Raw genomic sequence first — 26,530 nt, 5'->3', positions numbered from 1 at the left:
TTTAATATAGTCCTTATACTGTGGATCTAGACTTGAACAGGGCTCAGGAGTAATAGTTTAGCTTCTGTTCCATGATGACTTAGATGGCTGGGATGGCTGAAATGGCTATAAATATTTGGGCAGTCAACTGGGATCACATATCTACTGTGGTCTGAATATTTGTGCCTGCTCCCTCTCAATTCATATGTTGAAATCCTAATTCCAACATGGCAAAGCCTTTGGAAGGTGATTAGATCATAAGGGTGGAATCTTCATGAGTAGGATCAGTGCCCTTTTAAGAAGACTCAGAGAGATTCTTGCCCCTTTCAACACTTGAGAACACAGCGAGAAATTAGGTAGCGTGCAACTCTGAAGAAGGATCTTAGCCATATTTGGCTATGTAGGCACTGTGATCTGACTTTTAGCCTCAGATTGTGAGAAATAAATTCCTATTGTTTATAAACTCTCTGGTCTATATTATTTTTGTTATAGCATTCCAAAGGGACAAGGGCCATAGTGAAGCCTTAATTCTGGCTTTCAGTTGGGTTTCTTGGTTTCTCTTATCATGTCTGTTGAAGTTGAAGTATATAAGATGGCTTCTTCATTTCCATGTCTGACATCTAGCTTGGAATGATTAGACAGTTTGGGCCAGCTGGTTATCATTTTCCCTTCACATGGTATCTTTGTTTGGCTAGTTTAGGTTCCTTCAAAGCATGGCAAGTATCTTCAGGAGGATAGACGTATATGGAGCTGGTTTCAAAAATCAATATTCTTACTGCTAAGATTAACCTACATTATGGCATAAAAGAATTACACTGAGAAAATTGTGCTAGTTCAGTCATTAATCATTAACACTGGGCATTTTTGAGAAGATGTACCATGGAAGTGCTTTCCATTCTTTCATCCTAAAATTATATTGAAAGCTGTATTGAGAAGCTAGGTCTAGTGCTGGCCAAGGAGGGATCATGCCAGCCTGCACTTTCTTGTACTTGTCTTGTAGCCATCTTTACAGTCTTTACTTGGTCTGTCTGATTACACCTTATAGCCTAGGATGTCTCATGGCCATGAAACTTTCAACTTGTTGGGAAAAGTTATATCATGTTAAGTAACATTGTACAGGTACATCATAGGAATCCTCATGGGAAATTATCTTAAGCCAACTCAAAAGAATGGAGGGAAGGAGATAGAAACAGGGAGAGAGAGAGAGAGAGAGAGAGAGAGAGAGAGAGAGAGAGAGCGCTATTATAAGTAACCCATGTTTTAGGCAATAAAGGAATGCTTTCTGTGTGTCTTTCTGTGTGTGGTACGGTATAATGATTAGAAACATGGCCTCCAGAATCAGAATCACACTGCATGAGTTCAAATCCTTGTCTTGTCATTCAGTTACTAGCTGTGAGATGACTTGGGGCAAGTTACCTAACTTCTCTGTGCCTCAGTTTTCTCATTTTTAAAATGGTGAATATCAATACCTATCTTTTGGGACCATTGAGAAGACTGAGAGCAAATGTGAAATGCAGTTTGAACAGTGCCAGGAAAATAGTGCCTAAAAGTAATTACAATTATTAAATTATTCAAATAATATTTATGGGTACCTACTATGTGCCAGATATTGGAGTGCTAGAAATAATAAACTGAATTGAACATAATGCCTACTATGATGAGAGATAAGCATAGAGCATGCATGGGAAATACAGAATAAAATGAAGATGTGTTGAAATATTCTACTAATGTGGAAGTGGGAGCACGTCCATCCTTCTGAGAAGGACAGATGATACTCCCCAGAGGAGGCAATGCTTACAACTGTTACATGTTAGAGGATGAGTAGGAGTTTGCCAAGTAGAAGGAAAAAGGGAGGGGTGGGTAGGAGAGTTACTCTGGGTAGAGTAAACCTCAAACACTATCCTGTATACTTTTTTAGGAAACAGAAAATATAAAGTGAGATGGTGGTAAGGAGAGCAGTAATGAGGCTGAAAATGTAGGCAAGGGCACGTATCTGAAGGTCTGTGTAAGTCACTAGAAGTGCTTTGCCCTCTAGTGAATAGTTGGTCTGGAGTTGTTGAAGAAATGTGTTGTGGGCCTGGTTGCCCTGTGCTGTGCATGAAAGATTGCTAGAAGACCATCAGAAAGCAAGGGCATCAGTTAGGGAACATTTGTAGTAATCTAGGCAAGAGAGGATACTGTTCAGAACTGGAGTAGTAGCAGGAGAAACCTAGGCACAGCTCAGGTTTTTTGCTTGGGTACCTGAGCTGATGGAGAAATATAAAAGCAGTTAGAGATTCAGAATGTTGTATAGTCTCCACCATGATCATTTTGAAGACAACGCAGCATTATGGAAAAATGTTCACAATCTGATATTAACTAGTGGAAGAAGGGTGGTGTACATATTATTTATGACTAGAAACCAAGCAAAAATACTCAAACATGAAGTGAGGACTAGAGACAAGAAATAATCAGTTTGATTTCTTAGAGTGTGAAGATATAGGTGCTATTTTCATGTTGTTTTAGCTCATATACATTCTCTTATAACTTTGAAGAGAAAAATAATACACTAAAATTAAAATGAGCTGGGCACAGTGGCATATGACTATAATTCTAGCTACTCAGGAGTCTCGTGCACAAGAATCACAAGTTCAAGGCCAGTGTGGGCAACTTAGTGAGAACTTGTCTCAAAATAAAAAATAGAAGAATCTGGGCATGTAGCTCAATGGTAGTCTTTCTGGGTTCAATCCCCATTTACACACACACACACACATACACACACACACACACACACACAACCCAAAACAACAACCACCACAACAAAAGCCCTCTATAATGAAGTATTGCATTTGAAATTTTGCCTCAGTAAAGTTGACCCCAAAATAAAGGATTGGATTGTAGGGAGATGATTTGGAAATACGTTAATATGTATGATAATTTAACAGTATATAATGTTTTCCATATGCCATTTATTTTCACTTTATCTCATTGAAATAAGCAAAAACTATGATCATTCAAATAAGCCAGAAGATAAGCACAAAGGCATTACTGGGTGTGGTTTGAAGAGCTGCTAAGTGGCAGAAGCAGAATTGTCCCTCTGCAGTTTTCAAATGTTAATCAAAATTGCTTGCTAAGGTTGAAAGAGAAAGAAGCTAAACCTATATATAGATTTCATTATGTGGACACAAGAATAAAGTTGTTCCCCCACATACTGGCTCTTCCACAGCCTAGAATAAAAATGAAAACAGTGATAATTTAAATCACCAAACTAGAATAAGTCCTCTAAAAGCATGAAAAATTTAAAATGTCCTACCTTTGATTATAATGTTCTTTTAAGTTGCTCAAACATTTGAACTTTGATTTTTCTTGATAGAATGGTATATACTGCTTCCTGTTTTTACAGTTTCTGTTGATCCTACACTTATATGTGCTGAGAGCCTTTGCTTGCCCTCACCCTGTTCTGTACAGGAAGGAGGGCTGGCTCTCACAGGCTGTTTCTCAGTCTCTAATGTCAGTAGTTTTGCAGCTAGCTTTAGCCAATGGGAGGCACTCGGAAGAAACAACACAGGGACAATACAGGACATTACAGAAAAATATAGAAAACAATACAGAAAAATAACAGGGAGTTTCTTTCCTTCCCTCACTGCCTTGGATGACATTACCAACAGCTGCTACCCCTCTTCTGGGGTCTCCAGTAACTACAGCATATATTTACCTTGATTTGTCTTTCTAACTCCTAGGCTTTGATTATACCATCTTGTCTGTTTGTCTTGCCTACATAAAGGTAGAGATGGCTTCCTGTTGTTGTTAATGTTTGGGTTTCACCATCTTCTGATCAGTTTTTTGTCTTTTCCTCTTTCCTTCATCCTCAGTTTTTGCATTCTTCCTCTTCTGAATACCCAGGGTGCTTTTCTTTTCCTTGTTGGACCTAGAATGATAGACTGTTTATGATGTAAACTAAGGATTGAGCCTAAGACCATATCGAAGACCCCAAATAATTTTTAGGCTTTAACTGCTTATGTCAATGGCATCCCTTTCTGGCCTACCACTCATGTAAATTTATATCTGACATACAATATTCCATTATGAGTGGGTATAATTGTGTCAGATATGCAACCCTTAGAAAATTAAAATTTACTTATCAAATAAGCTTGTCACCGACTTGGTTTGGTCATGTGCTCTCTATCCCAAGAATCAGATAAAAACACCACTGGGATAGGAACAAGACTATTCTTATGCTCCAGCAGAAGGAAGACAGCATATTGGGGACAGAAATCTCAAGGTGACTCAACAAAGGACAAAGGCAGGGTAGACACGGTCCCAGTCCCTTGATGTCATTACATGTGGAGGTGGACCTTAGTTGCACTCTGCCTATCTTCTCCATGTCTTTTCACGTGATGTGTGTCTCATTACCACCTGAAGTCTCTTGTTCAGGGTTTGATTTTTATCATACTAACAAAGTAGAGGTAACAGCAGGTTATATTAGTGACTATTCTATACATACCTTTGTCTCTTACCACCTGGACTTTGCTCCCTATCATCTGGGAAAGTTCCTAATTGGGTTTTGGAGTATGACAGGCCATTGACCTGCCACAGTGAGTTTATGTTTTAAATAATCTTATTTTTCTTGGCTCTGGTTTTTTGGTATCTTGGATGAGAACATAGTCTTTGCAGACTGAGCTGTCTTCCCAGTCTTCCATCTCCCGTTGTGTGATATTAATTTTATAGCCTTGAAGACTGGTCTACTTTTTAACTCCTAATTTTCTGGTATGTCTGTTAACCCCATAAGACTAGAGCTACCTTGGCTGTGTCATTCCCCGCTGAGAGGTTTACTGTCTTATTCTAAATGGATCCTGTTTTTCATGGAGTGCCCTGATTGTCTTAGGCTGGTCTGTAATCATCTAACAGATATTTATACATCTGTAAACTCATATAATAAGCATTTATCATATAATATTTAGCATGTTAAATTTGTATGGTTAAGTTTTCTTTTTTTTCTTCTTAAACATTAGCTTCTCTACCAAACCCAAAATTTTAGTGACTTAATACAGGAAAAATTTGGTTATTCACAAACATCTTGTGGTCAGCTAGGGGTTTCCATTCCCCACAATACTTTAGGAACCTTAGTTATAGACACTCAGCTAATAGATTAAGGGCAAAAGAAAGCATCAAGGATTGTGTGGGATGTTTTAAGGACTAGGATTAATATCTTACATCAACTTTATCCATATCTCATTGACCAGAACCCAATTACATGGACCTCTATCTGAAATGTAGTATAACTTAATGCCCAGAAGGAAAAAGAAATGAGCTTGGAAGATAAATGATTAGTCTCTGCTAGTTTGCCAATAAATTTCCACTTCTTCCTGGTCAATTAATTTCCATTTCATTCTTCTTCCCTTACACAGAATATACTCCCCCATCAAAATACTAGGGAGAATATTCTAAGTAATTATATTCAGCTTAAAGCCCTGGGTGATACTCAGTCATGTATTTAATGTAGAAGGGGTTCTTTTTGAGTAATTTTTCTAAAAAGAAGTGCTCTTCTTTTCCTTCTCTAAATATGCAGTAGTAAGTAGAGACAACTTTGGTGTCCCATTTGGAGAGGGGAAAATGAAAGACACAAAGCTGTCACTGGCCTAAAGCAGTCAGGTAGGTCTTGTGAAATTCTCAGACCAGAAGGCAATTAGACCACAAAATTCTTTGATTGGACCATTTCTGTTCTATTACAGAAATTACTTTGTCTATTTTTTTTGTGACCCTGGTTCTGCTCTTTGGGTATTCTCTTCATTGTTCATTATTTTTCATGGTGGTATCTGAAGAAGGTAATGGGGAGTAGGCTTTCTTTTGGGGTATGTAGATTTTGGAGTCTGCTTCCTGGTCTTGGACAGTTGAGAGCTGTTTTATGCCTTCACTAATCCTCTGTCCCAGACTTTTGTTTTCTTTAGAAATTATAATTCCTCAGAAACTTAATGGGTTTCTCATTGATTTCTTAATAGTTCCTCTGCCACAAAGTATACTCCCAATTTTTTGTTGATATAGTTCTCAATCTTCTTTGTCTCTCTCTCTCTCTTTTTTTTTTTCCTTAGCCTTATGCCTCTTTCAAGGGCTAGCTAGTGGCAGCCAGTGTGATGCTGTCAGGATTCAGTGGGGAGGTCACAAATTTAATGAGATCTTTGCCATAAGGTAGTGATCTAGCAGGTATTTTTGTTGCTCAGTTTTCTCAATTTCATTTCCTACTGTTTGAGATCTAGAAATAGTCTACTTTAAAACACCACACTTATGTAATTTTCCTTCATTTCTTAAACTGCCAATACTTGCCAGCCAATAGTAGCCAAAATACACTAACAGTTTGGTTCTCTCAAACTGCTTCTCTTGGAGCTTACATAGTAGTAAGCATATGGCCTGCCTATTAAGTTATTATACATGAGGATTTTTGCCAAATGTTTTGCCACTGCATATCTCTGAGTGTCATCTTTTCTGCTTCTGGAATCAGTTTCCTTTCTTCTCACAACTAAATTAGTGCCACTTACTTAAGGTTTTGTTTTAGGAGCACTCTACTCCAAGGTTCCATTTGTGGTTTTAGTCATGGCATTACTGCTAAAAACAACCTCCAAATCTCAGTGACTTAATACAATAAACATTATAGTTCTTACTCTATAGTCCAATGTAGGAGTGAAGGTGGAGAGAGGGAAGTCTGCTGTCCGTGGTCAAGCAGGGCCTAAGCTAACAGAGGCTCTATCATCTTTCATGCTCAACTCTCTGAGCATCAACAACCAGTCAGCAGGTAGGAGAGGAAGAGCATATTTTAGGAGCCAGGCTTATGAGTAGCATATCATTTCTGCACACACTTCATTTAGTAGAATGAATTATAGGGCACCTCAGGGGAGATTGGGAAATTTAGTTATATGCCTAAGAAGAAAATGAAATGAGTTTAATAAAAACCCAGCTTTATCTCTGCCACAGATACAAATACCTGGCTTGCTCAGCTTCCATTTTACCTTTCTGGTATTTCTTTCTATATTTCCAAGGCTAGGAAGATGAAATTTATATTTGTTGGACTTCCTTGCAGCTAGAGTTCTCGTGCTAATTTAGTTGTACTAATTTGGTTCTGTCAGTTGAATATACCCAAATGAAGTCTGGGAGGAAGAAATGAGGCAAAGACTATCTTCCTACATTTTGGCTGCTTTCTACTGGCAAGCACATCATGAAAAGCAGATTTTTATGCAGCAGCAACCTCCAGTGTTCATTCTTCAGATTTCTGGATAAGACGTTTGCTACAGTATGGATCTCAAATATCCCACAAATTCTCATGTGTTAAAAGACTGGTCCTCAGTCCATGGTACTTTAGGGATGTAGTGGAATCATTAAGGGGTGGGACTTAGTGGGAGGTCTCTAGGTCAATGGAGCCGTGCTCCTGAAAGGGACTCTGGGACCCCATCTGCTTCCTCTTTCTCTCTTTCACTTCCCAGTCATTAGATGAATAGTTTTGCTCTGATATGTGGTCTCACCATGATGTGCTAGCTCAGTACAGAACTAAAATAACAGGACCAACTTGTCATGAACTAAATCTTCTAAAGCTGTGAGTCAAAAGAAATAATTTTTCTTTATAAATTGATTATCTCAGATATGTTATAGTAACAGCATACTGACTAACTCAAAGTTGTAATACGGAAGTTGCAATGTTTAGCTCAGATATATAATGAGATATTTTTGAATTCAGTTGTCTGGTCTTCCATATAGAGTTTCCTCATATGGTCTGTTATGTAGGGTTCTGGGAGTGATTTTTGGAAACTCCACTTAAAGTCTAGTCCTTCAGTCCTTTTGATGGGATACATTTTTCATTTTCTACTTTGGTTTATTTTAATCCACTCCTTTGTTTATAATAATGCAATTAACATCCATGAAACATTTTGAACCCAATAAGGAAGGATTCCTAATGGATTAAAGTATTTGTCTGCTTTTTGAATTTTCATTGTAGCTGGTAAAACATATTAACTGATTTCATCATTTGTTGATATGTTAAATAAAATCATAGACATGTTTATTTTATATTTGCATGTGAATCATGATTCCATTTGAAAAAAAATTATTCTTGAACATAGTTGATAGTGTTGGTATGACTAAATTAATCAATGGACATCAAGCCCTTAGCACAGTGCCTGGCACATAGTGCTCAATAACATTAGCTTATTTTATAATGACAAGGAATTTTATAATGTTAACTTATTTTATAATTTCAATGCAGTGAAGAGGTGATTATGTTAGGTCACCAGTTCAAGGCCAGAGGAAGTTCATTGATTTTCCTATTCTACCTATTCAGTTTTCCAAGAAAGAAAATTCAAACCTAACAGTTTTGCAGATCAACAAAACAGTAGTCAAAATTTTAACCACACAATTATTTAGAATGAATAACAAAATCTCATAAAAATCACCTAACTTCTTGCATCCCAAGGAGAATGCTAACACTTTAATAGTTATCGTAAAGGCTTGCTGATATACTGAAGTATGAGAATTGTGAATGAGCTAGGGGGGTTGTTATTCTGCATACAGATTAAGGAAGCATGTATCAATTTTCTTTCAAATTCTAAGCTTCTGTGTGTATAACTAAAATGACTGTGTGGGACAGGTTTAAGAAACAGGTAGCTCTATCCATTTGCATTTGTTTTAGATAGAGAAATAAAATATTTTTCTATTATAAGAAATAGTTGATAGTTGGTATGTTAGTCAGCTTTCTGTCACTATAACAAAATGCCTGAGATAATTAATTTATAAAGAGAAAATATTTATTTTGGTTCATGGTTTTAGATGTCTCAGTCCATAAAAGGGTAGACCCATTGCTTTTAGGACTTTCTGGTGGGATGCTGGATAGCACTGGCAGGGAGCACTTGGCAGAGCAAACTACTCACCTCATGGCCAGGAAGTGAAAGAGAAAGGAAAAAAGAGAGCTGAGAGTCTCACAGTCTTCTTCAAGGTCATGTCCCCCAACAACATAAGAACCTCCCTCATAACATAAGGCCCTGCCTCTTAAAGGTTCTACCACTTTCCAACAACACCACACTGGGGACCCGTGGAGGATATTCAAGATCCAAACACTAGCATTTTAAAACAAATACTCTGGCATAGAATGGAATGGTATACTGGGAGGGGGGAGCTCCAGTTCATTGTTGCCATTTAAGAATTCAGGCCTAGAATTTAAAAACTAGCAAGAAATATCAATTATTATGTGACTGTAGGGTATTCAGTCCTTTGGTTGACAGGAGACTGTTGCATCTCAAGCATTGTTTCTGAGTTCCAGGCAGGAAGAAGGGAGACTAATGAGGGTTAAAAGACACATTTCAGGGGAGTATGTCTCTTTTATAAAAATTCGATAGCTTTCCCAGATGACACACTTAGTAGATTTGTACTTATTAGCTAACTTGTTAGCTATAGTAGTCACCACTAGTTGATAGGGAACTTGGGAAAATAAATGTTATTTTTCTATTAGGCACATTTCCAAGCATCTTGTTTGCTATGGTATAAAACAACAATAACAAACAAAACAAAGAAACCCCAAAATTCTTACAACAAACTCGGAGTATCTGCTACAGTTCTCAATAATCCTAATATTACTATTCTGATTCTTACTATTTTTGTGGTGCTGGGGATTGAACTCAGAGCTTTGACATGCTATGCTAAGCAAGTGTTCTACCACTGGACTACATCTTCAACTCCTAAATACTATTTTTATATTGAATATATCTCAATTAGTCTCTTTTCCTGTCATCAGGCCTAAAATACTGGACATATTATGTTTGTGTGTGCACACACACATGTGCATATTCAATCCAATTTCTTTCCCATTTACCTAGTACATCAGAAGTACGTTCTTGCTGAGTTTGGTGGCACATACTTATAATTCCAGCTTTTTAGGAAGCTGAGGCAGGAGGATTACACATTTGAGGCCAGCCTGGGCAACTTAGGAAGACCTTGTCTTAAAACAAAACAAAAGGGCTGGGGATGTAGCTCAGTGGTGGGACATTTGCTTAGTATGTACAAGGCCCTGGGTTCAATCCTCAGTATTGAAAAAAAAAAAAAGATTTTTCCCAGGATATTTTATGAGAGATGATAAAAAAAAGAAAAAAAGATTTTTTTTCCATAAATAACTATACAAGTAACTGTGGGTCTTCTTTCTGCTGAAGATTGCTACAATAAAATAATGATATCATTATAATAGCTAAAATTTACAGAGTATTTACTCTATGCCAGACACTGAAAAGTGCTACATATTCATACTAAAAATTCCATAAAGTAGGCTCCATAAAAAGTGAACTGATCCTTAGGGAAGTCAATCTACTTAAGATCCCATACTGGGGCTGGGGATATGGGGATATAGCTCAGGTGGTAGGGTTTTGCCTCACATGCACAGGACCTGAGTTCAATCTCCAGTACTACAAAAAAAAAAAAAAAAAAAAAAAAATATATATATATATATATATATATATATATATATGTGTGTGTGTGTGTCTGTCTGTCTATCTATCTATCTATCTATCTATCTATCTATCTATATGGAGTTTTAAATATGAATACCAATATACATGGGAGATAATACATGCATTTGGATCTGTCTGATTGCAAAACTCCTGCTCAGTGGTTAAGTGTCCTTAGGTTTAATCCTTGGTACCAAATAAATAAACAAATAAAGCAAATAGGGGAACTGTATAGGTTGGCAGTGCTGCATTTCCCCCCATGGCCACCATGAGGTACAACCTCTCTTCCTCTAGATTAGATCTAATCAGACTATCTCCTGGTAAGGTTTTCCTCATTCCTCTTTCAGCAACAGAATTGAAAACTTCTCTCAGAATTTCAAAGCTCTTTGGGGTTGGGGACATAGCTCAGTGGCAGAGTACTTGCCTATCACGCAGGAGGCCCCAGGTTCTATCTCCAGTATAAAAACAAAGCAAAACAAGTCCTGAGGAGTAACATCCCCAGGTTGGTTGTGGGGAGACCATATTGAACATGCATGAAGAGAAAATGTGGCAGGAGCCTGTTGTTAGACCTCAGAGTTGTAAGAAAGATGATTCTCAAGCTTTACCCAAAATTTCCTGAAAAGCAGAGCATTATATCAGGTGGGATTCTTTGACATGTAACAAAATTCAGATGAAACTATCTTTGAAACAATTTTTTTAGTTGTTGACAAACCTTTATTTTGTTTATTTATAAGTGGTGCTCATAACTGAACCCAGTGCCTCACACATGCTAGACAAGCACTCCACCGCTGTGCTACAACCCCCACCCCAAATTAAGCTATCTTAAACAATGAAGTTTATAAACATGCTGTCTAGAGCTCAGAAGGTCTCCAGGACCAATGCTATAAGGGCTTCATTCCATTTCTTTGATAGTATCTTGGTGTGGTCATCCTTTATATAACAGCTTCATCTTTAGTCTAAGGCTCTTACTATTAAGAATGGCTTTCAGCAGCAAACAGGGATATATTTATTTGTTCATGTTCTATAGGAAATCTTCCACCCAATCATACCATAGAAATATTTCCCTTCAGTCTGGTTGGGTCAACTTAGGTTACAGGCCCAATCCTCTACCAATAATAGTCCCCAGGGGGATGTCATAAACTGAATGCCTAAAGTGAGAGTTTCCAAACCATTCACTGGCTAGATGGTGGGATCACCAGGAATGGCTTAGAGTAGGCAAGATATACTCCCAAAGCTGGGTATGAGGTTGAATTCCTTTGAGTCAAGAGCCTTCCGAAGGAAGTGTGGATACCTAAAGAAAACCAGGGCATTTTCAGGGAAAAGAATGGGGACAACAGAGACTGGGGAAGTGAATTCCTGCCCTGTGAGTATGGAGTGTTGGTCCAACATGATTTCCATAAGAGGATATTTTGATGATATCTTTATTGTCTTTATTTCTCTTTAAAATGAGTTCTATGTAGTTTCCTTAAAAAGTTAAAAATAGAACCACTTCAAGATTGAGCAATTCCACTTCTGAGTATATGTCAACATCGTGTACAACCATAGAAATGAAATGATGTACCCCATTTGTGTACAATGAATCAAAATGCAGTCTGGGGGCTGGGGAGATAGCTCAGTTGGTAGAGTGCTTGCCTTACAAGCACTGGGCCCTGGGTTCAATCCCCAGCATGGCAAAAAAAAAAAAAAAAAAGCAGTCTGTAAAATATTCAAAAATAAATAAATAATTAAAAACTTAAGATGAATCCCTACTTATTCATTCCTTGGATGAGTCTAAGACTAAGGTAAATACTTAATGAAAGACAACATAATTCAAAGTTAATAAAAGCTGCAAATTATTTCTCAAAAAAAAAAAAAAGAATTGAAAACATGTTCTTGAAGAGATATTTGCTCACCCATGTTCATCACAGCACTATTCACAAGAGCAAAGATTTGGAAATGCACAAATGTCCCTCATTAGGTGAATGTATAAATAAAATGTGAAATACATACACAATGGAATAGAATAAAAAGAAAGTCCATTCACATGCTACAACATGAATGAGCCTTGAAAACACTGTGCTAAGGGAAAGAAGTCATTTACAAGAAGACAAATATTGCATGGATGCACTTATATAAGGTACAGCAGTCCCTCATCTATGTGGGATACCTTCTAAGACTCCCAGTGGATACATGAAACTACATGGTTTGGATCTTCAATGTTTCCTAAAGCCCCATGTGCTAACAGCTTGGGCATCAGTCTGTTGTGCTATTGGGAGGTAGCAGAACTTTTAGGAGGTGGGGTCTACTAGAAAAAAGTTAGGTCATTAGGGGACTGTCTTGACTTCGGGAATATTGGGAGCCTGATGACCCTTTCTTCTCTCTCTGTTTCCTGGTTGCCATGAGGCAAACAGACTCTCCTCTGCCATGTGCTCCTGTCATGACTTACTGTCCTGCTACAGGACCAAAGTGCCAGGGCCAAGAGATCATGGACAGAAAGCTCTGAAATTGTGTCAAAATAAATCCTTCCTCCTTTTAAATTGATTTTCTCAGAAATTTGTCACAGCAATTAACACAACACTAACTGCTATACTATATAAACTGTCTTTTTCTATATATATTTGCATAAATTCAATGCCTTTTCCATTTTAACTAAGCATTTATCAAGCACTGTGGATGTAACTTTTGCAATTTGAGTTGTGACAGCAAACCTAGCATGAATATTTTTCCTTCTTCACAATTTCATACATAGATGATTCATTCTTACCATAGATCTTAACCTCAGCACATGATATTTTTCCTTCCCTTATTAAATCAAGAACTTCCATCTGGAAGCACTTTTTGACTTTTCTTTGGCATATTGAAATTACCAGGATCACCACTCTTTTTTTTTTTAATTTATTTTTATTGTAAACAAATGGGATACATGTTGTTTCTCTGTTTGTACATGGCGTAAAGGCATACCATTTGTGTAATCATAAATTTACATAGGGTAATGTTGTTTGATTCATTCTGTTATTTTTTCCCTTCCCCCCACCCCTCCCACCCCTCTTTTCCCTCTATACAGTCCTTCTTTCCTCCATTAGGATCACCACTCTTACACTTTGGGGACATTATTAAATAAAATAAATGTTACTTGAACACAAATACTGTGATACCACAACAGTTGATCTGATAACTGAGACAGCTACTAAGTGACTAATGGCTGGTAGCATACAGTGTGGTTATGCTGGACAAAGAGATGATCTATGTGCTGGGCATGAGGGAGAGATATGACACAAGATTTCATGTTTCTCAGAATGGCACACAATGTAAAACTTATGCATTGCTAATTTCTGGAATTTTCCATTCAGTAATTTTGGACTGTGCTTGACTTTGTATTATAGTTTGGATTTGGAATGTCCTTCAAAGGTTCATGTGTTGAAGGCCTAGGCAGACTCCAGTGCAGCAATGTTCAGAGGAGAGGTTTTGAAAAATGACTGGATTATGAAGGCCCTGATCTCACCAGTGGATTAATTCACTTATAGGTTCATAATGAATATACTATTGAGAGGTGGTGGAAAAGCATAAAAGGTGGGGCCAAATTGGAGGAAGTAGGTCACTGAAGGCATGCCTGGGAAACGTATATTTTCTTCCCAAACCCTTCCTTGTTCTCTCTCTCTCTGTCGTCATGTGGTGAACAATTCTGCTCCACCATATACTCTTATCTCACCACGAACCCACAGCAATGAGGCCAAGTGACTGTAGGCCAAAATAAATCTTTCCTCCTTTAAAATTGATTTTCTGAAGTATTTTGTCATAGCAATGAAAAGTTGAACTCACCTTGAGAAACTGAACCCTCAGAAAATGAAACCATGCATAAGGGTGGACTGTAGTATATAAAGGAGTTAATTTATAGAAATAGAAAGTATAATGATGATTACTGGGGGAAGCGGAAAAGGAGGATTGTTTAATAGGTATGGTGTTTCTGATTTGCAAGATAAAAAAGTTCTGGATCTATTGCATGACAATGCAAATATACTTTACTGAAGAGAACACATTTAAAAATGTTTAAGAGAGTAAAATTTATATTTTAAATCACAACATATTTTAAATTTGGAACAAATGAGTTACAAAAGTTCCTTTGTAAATTCATTTTTTAAACATAAAATGTTTCCAATAAGAAAGAAAATGACACATTAAAGGAATAAAACTGACTTCATATAATGCAAAAAGAAAAATTAGAAAAATGCCAAACACTTAACAAGAAAGGGCTGTTTTTCTTATTTTATTGTATCAAATATAGGGAAAGGATAAACGTACTTAAAACAGATCATGGAAACATACAGACTCCTAGAAATCCTTCAGTAAAAGCAAGGGAAAATCTAACTAATTAGTTTGTTTTCTTACGTATTTATACATAGATTGCTTTCTTGTGTATCTGCACAGAAGATGTAAAATTAAGTATCACAAAAGACCATTGCACAGTTCTACAGTGCAGGTTTTATCTGTGATTCACAAGTATCTGAACAAAATCATTCCCTTTAATCACATTTCATTTAGTTTTAAAAATCCTTTTCCTGCTTTATTGTAAAAATTCCTAATATTTCTATGACTTCCTTTCTAAAAATTTTTAATTAGTTAATAATCTGCACCGCTGGGGATTGAATCCAGGGCCTTGCACATGCTAGGCAAGTGCTCTATCATAGGCTTATCCCCAGTCCTCTAATTACATTTGATAATATGTCTAAGGTAGCCTTACTTTAAAATGAACCTTATCTTTCAATTTTGTGGAAAATTAATTACTCAAAGATGTTTATCCTGTGGTACCCAGAAACTCTAGGCACCATCATATACAACAATGCCAGATGAAGAGGCAGGTATAGAAATCAGAAAATTCTTCTGTATCGTATCTGATAGGGAATTAGTTAAATGAAGGTACATGATAGTCTATTAGATAGTCATTAAAAAGGATTAAAATGAAGGAAATTATTTTACAATAAGTAAAAAAAAAATAGAGGGAATGCAATGAAAATACTGTTGACGACTATGTAAAAGAAATAGCAATAATAACAATAGTGGGAATATTGGAACATACACATATATAAAATTCCCAATAAATAAACAAATAAACAAACAAACAAATAAATAAATAAAAATGTTAGTGGCTTTTGGGTGGTAGATCTTCAGAAGAATTTTTCTTTCTACTTTCAATTTTTCTTGTTTTTCTCTTCATATTTTGTATGTCTAAAGTATTTATTAAGATAAAAATAAACTGGGTAAACAAAATACTGTGGGTTCAAAAATCTCACTTATGAAAACCTGAATTTTAAAATCTCTTATTTTGGCTGTTCAGAGGATTCATTCTACCTCCCCATCTAATTAAAAAAAGTTAATGTTTTTTCAACAGTTGATTGAGATATAAAAAGTACTTTGGTAAATATAAAGATAGATCCAAAGTTAAATGGCTCAGTTTTCTCAGTGCTATACTCCTTAGTAATTTAAGATTTCATTTTGAATAATCAAGTTGATAATGGTATTGCAGGGGATAAATTAATTTAGAACAAAATGGAGTTCTTTGTTTGAGATAAGTTTAAAGAAAAGTCTTCTATCTAGAAATGTGAAATTATTGTTGAAAAGTACATAATTTTAAAATCTTCTGGAAGTACATCTATGTGGAAAAGTCACTTCATTTTACCTCTCCCTTACATACTGGGTTTATTCCATTTTTATGCTCTTTAATAGTACTATCATTTCATTCTGACAAGCATAGCTTTATATAAGCATAAATCATGTGGAAGTTGTATGATGAGAATGATTTACATTCTGTCCTTGGGACATACTGCATTTATCTAGTGTAAGATAATGGAATGTATTGTTATAGGTGAGATAGTTCTGGGTTTGGATTGCAAACCTGATAAGACTCAAATCCTTGGGTCTCACCCATTTGCCATTTCAATGAACGGCCACAGGGCAGCTCAGCTAGAATTTGCAGCTGCTGCTCTCCCTTGCTCAGAAGCACCTGTTCTGCAACAACTGGAGCTTGATCTTCATGAGTTTCTATTTAGATGGTGTGCATAATTAGAAGAATGTTTTTGAATCGTCACTCTGTTTCTTACTAATGTAGGAGGGCTTTGGATCAGTAACTGAAATTCTACGGCAGAAAAATTTATTGCCATAATTAATATTCTCCATATTCTGTACTCACCACCTCTTTTTTCTTTTCTTTTTTTAAAATTTTTTTGTGACACTGGGGGATTGAACCCAGGGTCTTGTGCATGTGAGGCAAGCACTGTACAACTGAGCTATATCCCCAGCCCCTTACCATCCAACAGAAGATTTGGTATTTTCTTGCTGTAGGTTTTTTTTTTTTTTTGTGGTGCTGGGGATCAAACCTAGAATTTCACACATGCTGAACATGCACTTTACTGAGCTACACCCTCACCCACATGCCTCAGATTTTTTATTTTTTTATTTTTAAAATTTGGTATCAGGGATTGAACCCAAGGGTGATAAATCACTGAGCCACATTTCCAGCCCTTAAATTTTTATTTATTTATTTATTTTTTAAATTTTGAGACTGGGTCTTGCTAAGTTACTTAGGACTGACTGGCTGGCTTTGAGCTTGAGATCCTCCTGCTTCAGCCCTGAGTTGCTAGGATTACAGGTATGCACCACTGGACCTGGCTCTGTTTTTTTTTTTTTTCCCTCAAAAGCAAAACAGAAAGTTCCACAAAGCAGTATTATCTTGTAAAAGCTTAAACTCTGTTAGATTCTGTTAGCTATTCTGAGAAGAGGAGAAAGGAAAAAAATTGAGGGCAAGAAATAGGAGACAAAAAAGTCTCTGACACTAAAAAGTGAGTGACAGGGGTAAAAGGATTCCTGAGATTTTGAGTATCTTGGTGCAGTGGCTGGAGGGGGAAGCTGGTGCTCGCAGAGTATGGCTGTGTGGTGGAGTGTATCTTGAGATTCTGAAGATAGTGGGACTCCAACCTCAAAAGTTCCTGTCATCACAGGTCACACAGAAGCCACTGACTGGTGCAATGTAGAGTATGCTTTTCTGGGCATCTAGCAGAGCTGTGTAGATAGAAGGGAAGTGACAGGACGGCCCTCCCCATGCTTTACCACACTGGGCAAGACCCTAGAATTGGAGTCAAGCTTTCATAGGAAAGACATTGAATGGCTGAGATGTCATTTCCTCCATTCCAATGGGATCATGCCAGTACTCGGTTTTAATTAAATTTAAGGAAATGGACTATCTGGACATTTCTTACACATTTGATTTGTGCACATTTCTGCCAAGCCTCTCTGAACCTCTATTTCCTCATTACATCCTGGAGATCAAAATGCTTGCCTCATTCCATCAATGTGAGGATTATGCAAGGTGATATGTTAAATGTCTGGGAGAGTGCTTAGGCATATTTAGTAGTTTCTCAGTTGCCATTTGTTATTTTAAATTTTTTACAAAATTCTCTAATATGGGACCCTAAGAATGAGTAGCAGAAGGTGATCTCAGGACTTAGGCAAGTCTAAGGTTGAGGGGCAATATTTCAATAGTAACAATAACAATTGTAGGAGTCAGGCATGGTGGAACATGCCTGTAATGCCAGTTATTCTGAAGGCTAAAGTAGGAGGAACACAAGTTTGAGGCCAGCCCAGGCAAACTAGTGAGACCCCATCTCAAATACACATTCAAACACATATGTATAGCTACTATTTTTTTTTTTTTTATTGTAAACAAATGGGCTACATTTTGATTCTCTGTACATGGAGTAAAGGCATACCATTCGTGTAATCATAAATTTACACAGGGCAATGTTGTTTGATTCATTCTGCCATTTTTTCTCCCTTCCCCCCCACCCTACCCATCCCTCTTTTCCCTCTATATTAAGAACCTATTAGAGGCTAGGGATATACCTCAGGGGTAGAGCACTTGCCTAGCATATGTGAGGCCCTGGGTTTGATCTACATCCAGGGAGGGGGGGGGGAGGGAGGGAGGGAGGGAGAGGGAGAGAGAGAGAGAGAGAGAGAGAGAGAGAGAGAGAGAGAGAGAGAGAGAGAGAGAAAGGGGGGGGGCAGTAAAAAACATATTAGGGCTTGTGGCACACAAATTCCTGTAATCCCAGCAATTTGGGAGGCTGAGTCAGGAGGATTGCAAGTTCATGGTCAGCCTAAATAATTTATCAAAGCCCTAAGCAACTTAGCAAAATCCTTTCTTAAATAATGATAATAAAAAAGGGGTCTGAGGAATGTGGCTCAGTGATTAAGTAACCCTGGGTTCAATCATGATATCTACAACTAAATAAATACATTAAAAAATTTAAAAATAAAGAATTTATTATGGACAGATACTCCTGAGCTCTGAGCTATAAATTCTGCTAGTGGTTTCTAAACTGTTCTGTAGAGTTCTAGGAACCGCTGGAAGGTCTCAGGAACTGCAGTGGAGTGCAAAGAAGAGATCATGCAATTCATGTTCAGGACTGTATTCTCTGCTTCAGCCAGATTGCTTTGTTCTTACCTGTTTATTACAGTAATCCTCTACATAACATTTTTTTTCCTGAAAAGTAGTACATTAAAAAAGTCCAAAAACTTCTTCAGAAATATTGGATCAAAATGGCAATATAAGCTGGGCATGGTGGCGCATGCCTGTAATCCCAGCAGCTTAGGTGGCTGAGGCAAGAGGATCACAAGTTCAAGGCCAGACTAAGCAAAAGTGAGGTGCTAAGCAACTTGGAGAGACCCTATCTTTAAATAAAATACAAAATAGGCTGGGGATGTGGCTCAGTGGTTAAGTACCCTGAGTTCAATCCCTGAGTTCAATTTCTTTTTTCAAAAGAAAAAAAAAAAAAAATGGCAATATAAATGAACACAAGTTTATCTAGTTGCCACCTTCTCTTGATCCAAATTCTAAAACTAGCCCAAAGGAGATATCTGATAACCTTGCTGATTTACAAAATGAATTGCTTTAAATGGACCAGAAAATTTGGGGGAATTGATGAAAGACAGAAAATAGAATTAGGGAAGCAATGAAGGAAGGAGCAACTACCCCAAACTTGCAAAGAGGGTATCTATAAATTATGAGACAGGCTTTGGTATTGCTCTAAGCTTGAAGAAAATGGATAGGGGGTCCAGAAGGAAGTCTCAAATCAATATTCAGTGTGATTTTTCTTTTACACTCAGGCTCTTTTACACTTACTCTCTTTGTTCTTCCACTGTGCTAGGAAGGAAACCACAAAAACAATTTCAGTGATTGGTAACACTTGGCTATTACAAGCAGGGCAGTACCCAAGAGGTTTGTGTACCCCCAAAAGGAAGCAATAGTTCCCACGTCCAGGTGTACAACTGAGCAACTCTGCCTATAATCACAGGAAGCCAAACAAAACAAACAGATAAGCACTCACAAACAAACAGGAAGCTGAGCAGATAAGGGAAATGCAAACATTAGGGACACAACCAAGAACTACCAAATATTAGGAAAATTGAAGAGTTCTAGAAGGAGAAAATGGTGGGAGTGGGCCAGAGGAAATATTCAAAGAAATAACAGAATAAAACATCTCTGTCAATAAAAAGACATGAAACTTCCAGTGAAAGGGCCTGTGAATGCTACTTAGAATGAATAGAAAAACAAATTTTAAAACCCCAGATGATACCTAGGCACTGACTGGTAAAATTTCAGAAAACTAAGGATGAAGCGAAAAATCCTAGTATTTCTAAACCAAACCAAACCAAACCAAACCAAACCAAACCAAAACCAGGTTATTAACAAAGGAATGAAGACTTTGAAGACACTGTAACAATATTTTCAAAGAAAAAGCATAAAATGAAGACAATTTTAGACATATCAAGATTCAGAGTTAATGCCCACAGACATTTAAAGAAAACAAATACATAGGCTCATAGGAATTTTCAAACTTGGGAGTGTAAGAAAGAAAACAAATGTTATTTAAAACCCAAGCCAACCATAGTTACATCTGAATTCCAAAGGTGGCATTGGAGATAATTTGAGACTATGCAAAGTATGTTTCTTCTCAAATTTTCATGCACTAATTTTAGCATCCATCACTATATCATATCTGCAGCAGTTATCACTGTTATTTGCTTAATGATGACTTTCTTGATTTTGCTGAGGTTGGCTCTGAACTCTTGAGCCCCCTGCCTCAGCCTCTGGAGCCTCTGGGATTACAGGCATGTGCCACTGTGCCTGGCAATATGATCATTACTTTTTTGCTCAAATTGTTTCAGTTTTGATCATTAGGAGCTTCTTTATGTTGATTCTTATGTATCTTAGACTAGATTCACTTTAAGAAAAAAAAAATTTCTCTCTTAAGATTTTCAGACTTACTTTGTTTTTTTCTGGTTCTGCTGGAACTAATCACCCCCAACCCTAGTTCCTTTTATTGGAGAATGGTATTTAGAAACTAAATTTAGGTGCCTGGTGTGCTTTTTAGTACTATGAAATTGTTACTTGGCTTACTTGGTGAACATATATGCATGTATACTAACGCATGTGTATGTATACTAACATATCTATTTCTGTATCTACTTGTGTATACATATTAAAAATGAGTTACTAATACATTAGATTCTGATTCAACACCACAGGGTTCACTTTAGCTAAACCTTTAAAGACTATAATGTCTTAAAGACTTAAGGTATTAAGTCTTAAAGTCTCTGGTTTATGTCGAAGTAACCATGACTAGTTTTTAAAGAATGATAAAATTATGGCATTTGCAGGCAAATGGATGAAATTGGAGAATATCATGCTAAGTGAGATAAGCCAATCTCAAAAAATCAAAGGTCAAATGATATCGCTAATAAGTGGATGAAGACACATAATGGGGGGAGGGGTTAGTGTTAGGGTTAGAGTTAGGGTTAGGGAGGGGGGCAAGAATGGAGGAAGGAAGGTCTGTATAGAGGGAAAAGAGGGGTGGGAGGGGTGGGGGAAAGGGAAAAAATAATAATCAATCAAACAACAATACCCTATGTAAATTTATGATTACACAAATGGTATGCCTTTACACCATGTACAAACAGAGAAACAACATGTATCCCATTTGTTTACAATAAAAAAAAGAATATAAAAAACAAAAACAAAACAAAACAAAAAAATAAAATGTACTTAGGGCCATTAGGATCAATTCAAAATATAGCGCATGGTAACTATGCATGAAATAAAAGATTACCTGCTGTTTAAGTAAAAAAAAAAAAAAAGAAATGCAAATGGCTGGAGGCTGTGTGTGTGTGTGTGTGTGTGTGTGTGTGTGTGTGTAAAGAAAGGAGATCCTGTCTACATATGGAGCAATATAATGCAGAATAAGGATTAAGGATACAAGACTGTGAGATCACCTATAAACTAACTCAGCAAAGTAGCAGGTCCCAAATCAGAGGTGAGTGGGAAAGATGTAAGGTCCCTACGAGAGGTATATGGTACATATTCTTCCCTTCTATTTTCTTTACCAATGGCAAACTTCAATAGATGATCACCATACACTGACTGACTGAACCAGGACATGGCTCTGAATTCTCAAACTTGTGCTTTAGGCAGTCATTATTTATCTATTAGAATTCCCACTGTGGATGATACTTTTCCCTAGGTAAAGAAATGAACAGTTCAAGTAAAGCATATTACTTGGAAGAGAAATATTATCTATCTTTAGAATTTTGGAAAAAGTACAGAAAAGCCTGACATAACAGAGTAAATTAGTTCCAAAAATTCAATTATGTAAGACCATTTCCTAGGATCCAGCTCATGATACAAAGTTTAGTATCACTTGATGGTCATTTGTTTACTTTGGCTAAAATATCAATGGGTCTGTCTTTTAATCAATGCCTGAGATTTCCAGAGGAGCATAGTAACACTAGGCATCTTTATTAGTTGGGACCCAGTTTGATTACTGACCCTATGAGACTAGAAAGAATACTGAGGACTCAAGGACCAGCTTTCACATCCCTATCTACCGAGGTGGAGTTGTTGCTATTTCCTTTCCTGTTGGGATTCTTTCTCCCTTCCCTGCCCTGCCTCATTCTGTACAATTTGAGCTCACCCCAACTGGAGAACAATGCTAAGTGGAGAATGGGAGCCAGTTGCCATTCAGGTAATCTAAGAGTTCACTTGATGGTGAGTTACCACACCTTATGGGAGGAACTAGCAGAGGGCAGGTGTATAAGTTAATGGGAAATAAGAGAGGCAATTATGACAGGGGAATAGTGGGGAAAATAGAGAAGGCAGAGAGGCTACAAGGGTAATGTTTCCAGGGTCTTGGAGTAGCAAATACTGGAAGCAAAAAGGATAGAATGCAGTGTAGAAACCTGTATTTGTCAGATCAAATAGGATAAGGAAAAACGCTCATGATGTAATATTAACCAAAAGTAATCTGGCAAACAGACACACAGAAAAATAAACAGCAACAACAAAAAACAAAACAAAAACCAAAAAACCTGTGAATACAGTTTGATTTCTAAGTGTGTCAATGTTTGTATTTTTTAAAACGTTACTATGTCTGCTACTGGGAAAAGGTGACGACAGAGTAGAGAATAGGAATGAATGGACATGGTTTTTGCCTAAGGCTTACTGTTTAACACAACAGATAGCTGTGAAATTAAATAAAATACTAAGAATGAATATCACTAGTTATAAGATTGGGGATAAATTTATTTCCTTATTTAAAAACCATATTTTCCATTTTCTAGAATTCTTATGTACGTTTTTTATAATGAAAGAGAAGCAATAAATATTATATTTTAAGTGAACAAATTCTACAAAGAAACCAAAACAAAGTTCAGGCTAAATGGAATCAATTCACATTCATCAGGCTGAGAATACCCTTATTTATTACATAGAATACCAATTTTATTTATTCAGTTATGTTCAAATTCTTATGATAGTGGAGGTTATACAAAGAGGGTAAAGGACCCTTGATCACAATTAAGTTCTTATTTATGTGGTGTTTGTAGCAGAATGACCTGAGGGAATATTTAGCAGACAGATACACATTAATTAAACTTATTTGATGAAAAAGAGAAAACTAGAAGTAGAAACATTTTATTTACATGAAATGTAATTCAATGTGGCATGACATGTTTTATATTCTGATGCAGGAAATGCTTCCAACTCTGGATGAAGATTTAGGAGATACTCAAATACACATCATCAGCATATTACCAAAGCTTCTCTTAGGGTGATAAAATTTGAAGAGTGCTTATTATTATCTATATTAGGTTAACTTATTTAACTATCATATCAGAAAGGTCTTTTGTCCCACATTTTAAGAGTAGAATAATAAAATAATAGTAATAGCAACTTCATTTAATGAGTTTTTGTACCAGGCACTTTACATGGATCATCTCAACAGATCTGCAAAACAAAGGCTTAGTATTTCAGGTCCATAATCTCTAATCCAAAACCTTGGGGACCACATGTGTTTTGGAAGTGAGATTTTTTTTGCAATTGAGAAAAAAATTGGAATTCTTTGGCATATAATACATATAGTATATAAGTTTGTAATATACCAAGTGGATATGAAATTGTACCCTGTAATGAAACATATTAATACATTTCTGTAAAGAATGTATGAAGGGTTGGGGATGTACCAATGGTGGAGTGCTTGCCTAGTGAGTGTGAGGTCCTGGGTTCAATACCCAACACCAAATTACACAAAATTATACAAAATGGAATAAAGACCATAAATAATATGATTTATTTACATAAATAAATTAGTGAATTTATCAGTAAATGAAATTTGTTGGTAAATAAACTTACTGGTAGATAAAATAGTATATAGACTATATGTACTTTAAGCTTCTTATTTCTTTTACTTTTGATAAAACTTCTCATTTTAAAGGAAAATTTTAAGTAAAAATTTAAGTTCATTCTGATGAAAACTAATCCATAACACAATACAATAAATGTTCATCACTTCTGGTTCCTAGAGAATCTTGGAGAAAAGGTTACACCAATATTACCATTGCCTATAAAACCAGGTGGCAGCTAGATATATGATAATGAGCCAGACAAAGAAGTGACAAAGAAGCATTACCACAAAGAGCTTTCTAAAAGGCCTTTTCCAGTGTCATCTGTCTCCTTAACACAGGTTTTTGTCTAAGCAATTTCTCTTTAATTGAGTAAATTGCCATGATCTCTTGCTCACTGATAAATGCACATTGTTCAAGACCAGCAATTAACTGATCACACATTTTCACCAGGTGTTCTATAGAGATTTTTTCACCCGTGTTCATGTCATCGTTACTGCTACTATCTTCATACTGATCTGTATTTATATCCATTTCAGCAATTTCCCCCTCACCCAAAGGATGCACAACAGGTGCGTCATTATCAATGTTTAATATTTCTTCAATGTCAGCCTCTTCTAACTTATTTACACTTTCAGCTGATAAACTTTTGGCATAAGTAATAAGTTTTGATATCATGATCTTCTCATTAGAGTCTCTAAATCCTTCAAAATCCTCATCGGCAAGGTCATTTTCAAACATCATTGTAGCCCAAAGTTTGTGCCAAGCATTGGTTAATGTTAATTTATCAACATCATTCCAAGCATTAGCAATTGCATAGATAGCATCCTTAAGACTAAATTCTTTAAGGAAGTCCTGGATTTTCAGGCCTCTGTTGACTGAAGCAAGCATGCTGTTCAAGAAAAAGTGTTTATATTTGCTCTTCATGGACCGCAAAATTCCTTGGTCACAAGGTTGTATTACAGATGTTACATTGAGGGGAAGGAAGATGCTGAAAACATTACTTTTCACAAGAAGTTCTGGAGGGGGATGTGCAGAACAGTTGTCAAGGAACAGTAAAATTTTGCAATTGTCTTCTAGTCCAGCTTTCTTGCAATGAGCTCGTGCTGCTGGCACAAAGTGTTTATTGAACCAATCAGAAAAGATTTCTCTGGTTACTGATGCTTTTTTGTTTGCATAATAATGCACAGGTAAACTGCCTATACCTTTTAAACATTTTGGATATAGGCTTTTTCCAATCACTGCCAGTTTTATCTTGTGTGTACCTGCAGCATTAGCACATCCAAGAACAGTTAACCTTTGCTTGGCGTCCTTGAAATCTGTTGGTACCTTTTCATCAGCCATGGTTAAGGTTTTTCTAGGAACATAGCACCAGTACAGAGCTGTTTCATCAGCATTGTAAATCTGTTCAGGGCTAAGGTTTCCATCAGATATTATCTTAGCAAATTCATCAATGTAATTTTCAGCAGTTTCATGATCACCAGAAGCTTTTTCACCGCACATTTTAAGATATTTGATTCCATGACGCTTTTTAAATTTTTGCAGCCACCCTTCTGAATACTCACACTCACTTTCAATGTTCAGTTCTTCATGATATATTCTAGCTTGTTTCATGACCAACAAACCAGTCAGTGGCATATCTTTGCTTCTCTGTTGTCGAATCCATTCAATCAACACACGGTCAAGATCTTCATTTTTGGCCCTATGTAATGTTTTTCTGTTTTTCATTAGTTCTTGGTTATCACTGTCACTGTAAAATTTCAGCAATTTGTCTTTTTGTTTTTTTAAGTCATATATTGTGGTGGTCCCCACACCATACTCTTCAGTGAGACACCTTACAGACACACCAGCATCGAGCTTCTGTAATAACTCTACTTTCTGAGCTATTGATAAAGACAGATGCTTCCTTTTCTTCTTCTCACTGTTATCCACAGGTATATCATTAACTCTTTTGGACATTTTCCAATGCTATTAATTCCCAAGTCACAAAATGTCAGCAAATAACAGAGGCATGTGTGATGAATGGATATGAGGGCTGAGAAAACAGAGACGTCATGTTTATCCACGGTTTGTTTTGTTGTCAAAGAGTCCTGGTGCCAAACACACAAAAAACTTTTGAGTTTCAGAGTGTTTTCTGTTTTTGTCTTATTTTGGAATTGCAGAGTAGAGATTGTGAACCTGTATTAAAAATATCATTTTAATGATGAAAAGACTGAGGCTCAATGAGGACCTTTTCAATTACTTGCCTGTTCTGCTTATATTCAGTCCCCCCCAAATCTGACCACTTTACTGGACAGACTTTTTTGGGGGGAGGGTACTGTCTGTCAAAAAGATTTGAATTGGAATATATTTTAGCAAAGGAACCTAACTATGTGACTGACACAGTCAGTAGGTGA

General features: G+C 36.6%; 1 protein-coding gene across 4 annotated transcripts in view; it reads right to left on the bottom strand.

Annotated features, from left to right (window-relative positions):
* Positions 1-26,530, bottom strand: part of PANK1 (pantothenate kinase 1) — a 129,039-nt gene that overhangs the window by 86,660 nt on the left and 15,849 nt on the right. For 3 of the 4 annotated variants that reach the window (XM_079138231.1, XM_079138230.1, XM_079138232.1), the window contains exon 3: positions 21,603-26,312. The exons of the other annotated variant lie outside the window; for it this stretch is intronic. In XM_079138231.1, coding sequence (XP_078994357.1) covers positions 24,435-26,093 — 1,659 coding nt within the window. In that variant the 5' untranslated portion in view covers positions 26,094-26,312 and the 3' untranslated portion in view covers positions 21,603-24,434. Of the gene's footprint in view, positions 1-21,602; positions 26,313-26,530 lie in introns of those variants that run through there. 4 annotated transcript variants of the gene reach the window in all.

Source organism: Sciurus vulgaris (assembly GCF_902686455.1).
Source record: "Sciurus vulgaris genome assembly, chromosome: 4".
NCBI classification, from domain to species: domain Eukaryota; kingdom Metazoa; phylum Chordata; class Mammalia; order Rodentia; family Sciuridae; genus Sciurus; species Sciurus vulgaris.
This window is presented reverse-complemented; position numbering and strand designations above follow the sequence as displayed.